This window comes from Sinocyclocheilus rhinocerous, unplaced genomic scaffold (assembly GCF_001515625.1).
Source record: "Sinocyclocheilus rhinocerous isolate Xijiao unplaced genomic scaffold, SAMN03320098_v1.1 scaffold1153, whole genome shotgun sequence".
Lineage (NCBI taxonomy): Eukaryota > Metazoa > Chordata > Actinopteri > Cypriniformes > Cyprinidae > Sinocyclocheilus > Sinocyclocheilus rhinocerous.
In genome coordinates this window covers 182,462-186,395 of record NW_015624593.1, presented here as the reverse complement: position 1 = coordinate 186,395, position 3,934 = coordinate 182,462, and the positions used below count along the sequence as shown (strand labels likewise).

The 3,934-nt window shown below is 38.4% G+C and overlaps 1 protein-coding gene across 1 annotated transcript in view; it reads left to right on the top strand.

The window, feature by feature from the left end:
- The window catches only part of LOC107745150 (H(+)/Cl(-) exchange transporter 3-like), a 71,106-nt gene extending 68,447 nt beyond the window's left edge, over positions 1–2,659 (top strand). Inside the window, 1 exon segment of the mRNA XM_016559000.1 lies at positions 473–2,659. Coding sequence (XP_016414486.1) covers positions 473–637 — 165 coding nt within the window. The 3' untranslated portion in view covers positions 638–2,659.
- Positions 2,660–3,934: the final 1,275 nt, after the last annotated feature.

Below are 3,934 nucleotides of genomic sequence, written 5' to 3'. Positions count from 1 at the left end.
ATTATTATTATTATTATTATTATTATTTCTGCAGTTTAGCGCCATCTGCTGTCAGAGAGTGAAAGTGCGCTTTCATCCAGAGCGTCTCTCGCATGTTCCGCCATGTGCTTCACGTCTGCGCTTGTTTACATCAGAGTGCGCATGCGTCTATCACGCAGCATACGGCGGTGTTGTGCATTTTGACCAGTTGATGGGAAAAGTATTCTTAAAATGCATTCAAAATTCGGAATAATTTGTAATATATAATTATTCACGGTATTTAGAAGTGCCCACGATAACAATATTGTGCATATTCATTACCGTGATATATCGCATTACCGAATACCGGCACAAGTCTAGAATAGAGTTATACAAAATGCATTTCGTTGGGACTTCCTTGCAAAACTTGGCAACAGAAGATGTCAGTGCTCTGCAAACATGTCAAAAATGCACTAGTAAATTTCTCTACCTCTTTCTGTCTCTCTTTTTATAGGCGCCTCCTTGGTATTATTACAAAAAAAGATATCCTCCGTCATATGGCCCAGATGGCAAACCAAGACCCCGAGTCCATAATGTTCAACTAGCATCCCCCTCTTCCCGCTACGAGGAAGATGAGAGTGAAGAGGAGGTCCGTTTACTGGACAACTCATCCCTCTGACCACACGCCCCTACGGTACCCTGAACCGCCCAAGTATATAAAAAACACTACGCCAGACGGGACCCCGTCCTCTGGATACTTGCACAAGACTCCAAAACGAGTCTTTCGAGGCAGAGCCTGGCTGCTTGAAAAACTTTTGGGAGAAGCTCGAGTCTTGGACGCCCCAAGTGGAGGAACTTTCTCCAAACGCTAACACGCTAAACTAACTCTCACACGCGCATGCAAAAACACCCACGACACCTCACGGGACCTGCTTGATTGACCTCTTAGCCTCCTGCCTGAGAAAATGCGTCCTAAAGAGGTGAAAGGTCAAGATGAACCGCTGGAAACAAGGCGAGGAGGGACCTTTCGCCGCAGACCGCCATGACCCTCACTGCCCCTCCCGAAATGGACTCTTTAGCTTTGTTTACTTGTAGTGTGTGTGAGAGATACAAGAAAGACGGTGAACGAGATCGTGTTTGAACGCGCCCCAACATTCCAGTTGGGATCTGATGCAGTGAAGCCGAAGAAACGTCGAAAAGTGTCCCGTACGTAATGGATACGTTGCCCATGCAAGTGATTTTTGCGAGCGATCCGTGAAGATCAAGTATTCAGCATTGCGAAAAGATCAAGCATACAAGCGTGGGTTTTGTGATACCTAGCGAAAGGATGTTGGGAGGAGAACAGGGTGTACATCGTCTTAATTAATCATCTTTAATCTCAACACTACGACGGCCAGTCTAAACCGCAGTGGGATTGTGGGTAACGAGCCAAACGAGTCTGTCTGGCAGGTCTCTGAGTGCCCACACTTTATGAAGTTTTGTGCTTTTCGTTACTGGGGATGAAAAACCAAGACGCTTTTCTTTTACAGCTGCTATCTTGGCTATTATATTTAAATGTACTAAGCAACTCCTAATAGTTTGAAAATCAAAAAATGTGACTTGACCAACTTTTTTTAACTTTGCAAACAAGCATTAATGTTCAAACTGGTGAATGTTGGCTCCAGTGCAGTTTAAATTTCCCATTCTCTTGTATGCTCACATTTCATCTCACGTGATTTAACCGTGTCTACTGCTGTTCATCCTCGTCTGATTAATCAAATGTTTGATTGCCCTGAAATCTTACATTAAACATCTCAAATTGTTTATCCGCATCTGACGGCTATCTAAGAACAGGCTCTAAATGATAAATCCCACGAAGAAATGCCCAGGTCATATTTCATCCCAAAATAAAATATGTATTTTGTGTAATGAAAATGAAGCCCATTTTGAACCCTAACCCATTTTAAATTTCAAATGATGCATATTTTACCCCCGAATAGTTATTTTGAGAAATTTTATGTGAAAAAATATTGTTCCCAGTACTGAACCATCAAGCCAAATTGTCATGAAAACCATGTCAAAATGCATGTAAAAATCTTGGTCCTAAAACCAAGCTTCATTATGCTAAATATTATTTCCTTTTAATACAAGGCTGAAATATGACCCAGACATTTTTTATGACACTAAACAACTACATGTAAATACAGGCTAACAACTAAACTGTTTTTGGAGATGCCAGATGATTCAGATTCAGGCACGACTGCACCGTTTCGTATTGGCACTGAAAAAGCGATGATGAAATATGACTGTTAGAGATCGTTAGAATGGAAACTCTAGTTCATTTGTGCTTGCTCCTGTTGCCCCTTCATTTTTTTTCCCCCTGAGAAATACATGGCACAGTTTTGTGTAAATTTGACACTTGTGGTAACCATTGCTGTATGTTAAACTGCATATACTAACCTACCAGTTGCACTACCATCTGTTTTTTCTTAAATTTAATTTTGAATTACATATTCGCATGGTCATTTCTTTTCCAAAAGAAGGCCGAGGTGTTGTCTTTTAACTGATTGGTGAAATTCTGTCCTTTTCCTTTGTTTCCATGGTGATTACCACCCCCATTTTTTTTTTGTTATACTAGTGCTAGAGTTGTACAATATGGAGAATTTTATGTATGATTGATTTGATTGTACATTAAAAAAAACACAAATATGTAAAGATTAAATTGTTTTAAATGAAGTGTAGATCCTGTGTTTGCACTGTCTTGCTCTCTCAGACTGTGAACCGTGATGACCGTAAATCAACAGCTTCAATGTTCATTAAATGACATGTCACAGGAAGTTCAATTTGCTGCTGTAATGTTTTTACATGAGTGAAGAGTTTGTCCGGATGCAGACAGGGAGAGTTTCGGAAACCTGTTCGAAAGGGTCAGTTTGGTGACGACAGTGGCGAAGAAATTACTTCACCAGCAGAGAAGGCTTTGCTGGCCCTGACGGCCCACCACTGCTTAAAAGGTAATGTTTAAAAGTTGTTCTTGTTCTGCTTTCTGGACGAATGTGTGCACTCAAGTGTTTTTGGAGGAGAAAAAAAAAACTAGTATTTTTACAGCTGTTATTAGTAGTAAACATACTAGCAGTATATTAAGGCAAGACACCACAGGTGACTATGGTAAAAATAAAAAATTATAGATATCACCATATTTCCCCAGTTGAGTGATAACATTAAAAATAGTTTAGGAAAAAAAATAAGATTAATAAATATTGTATTGCAAGTTTTCTGAAATGCTATTAAATTTGCAATACATTTCCAGAAAAGAAAGCCGAACACTGAACAAATCCTCTTTTTTTTGTAACGTATTTAGAGTTAAAAGTCTTTGCAGAGGGGATTTTAGATATTTTATTTTTGTCACTTCATAAATCAGAAAGAACTGTTAGAAAATATTTGCAGCATTTTTTTTTTTTTTTTTTTAAGAAATTAAAATGTGTATGAAATCAGGCAAATGATAAATAAACAAACCCCTCTGTAAAAACCTTCCGAATATAGATATGAATAAAACTGATAAGTCTGTAAGTTCTGCTGAGGTGGAGAAATTATTATAATTGAAATCTAGACTGATAAAGTGCTTAAAAATTGAGCAAACTGTTATAAGCAGCCAAATAGCATGAAAAGACTGTTTTCGCCTGTAGTGTCTTGAAATAAAAAGCATAAACATGCCTATGTTATAGCGATAGATAAACATTACTAGTAGACCTGGTTTAAAAAAAAATACTACACTACTTCATTTCCTTGTTTGGGGCAACTATATGGTCTCTAAACTGTATAGGTTTTCTGATTGGAAATAAAAAAGTATTAAAGACAATACTTCAATGACAGCTAATTTCACACGGTGTAATGTGAGCTGAAAGCCAGATTCCCACAATCTTCTCTAAATGTGTGATTTATGAATTTGTGCAGCAGTGAGAGGTTGTACTACACTGGGAGCAAGCGTATGGTTTCTCAG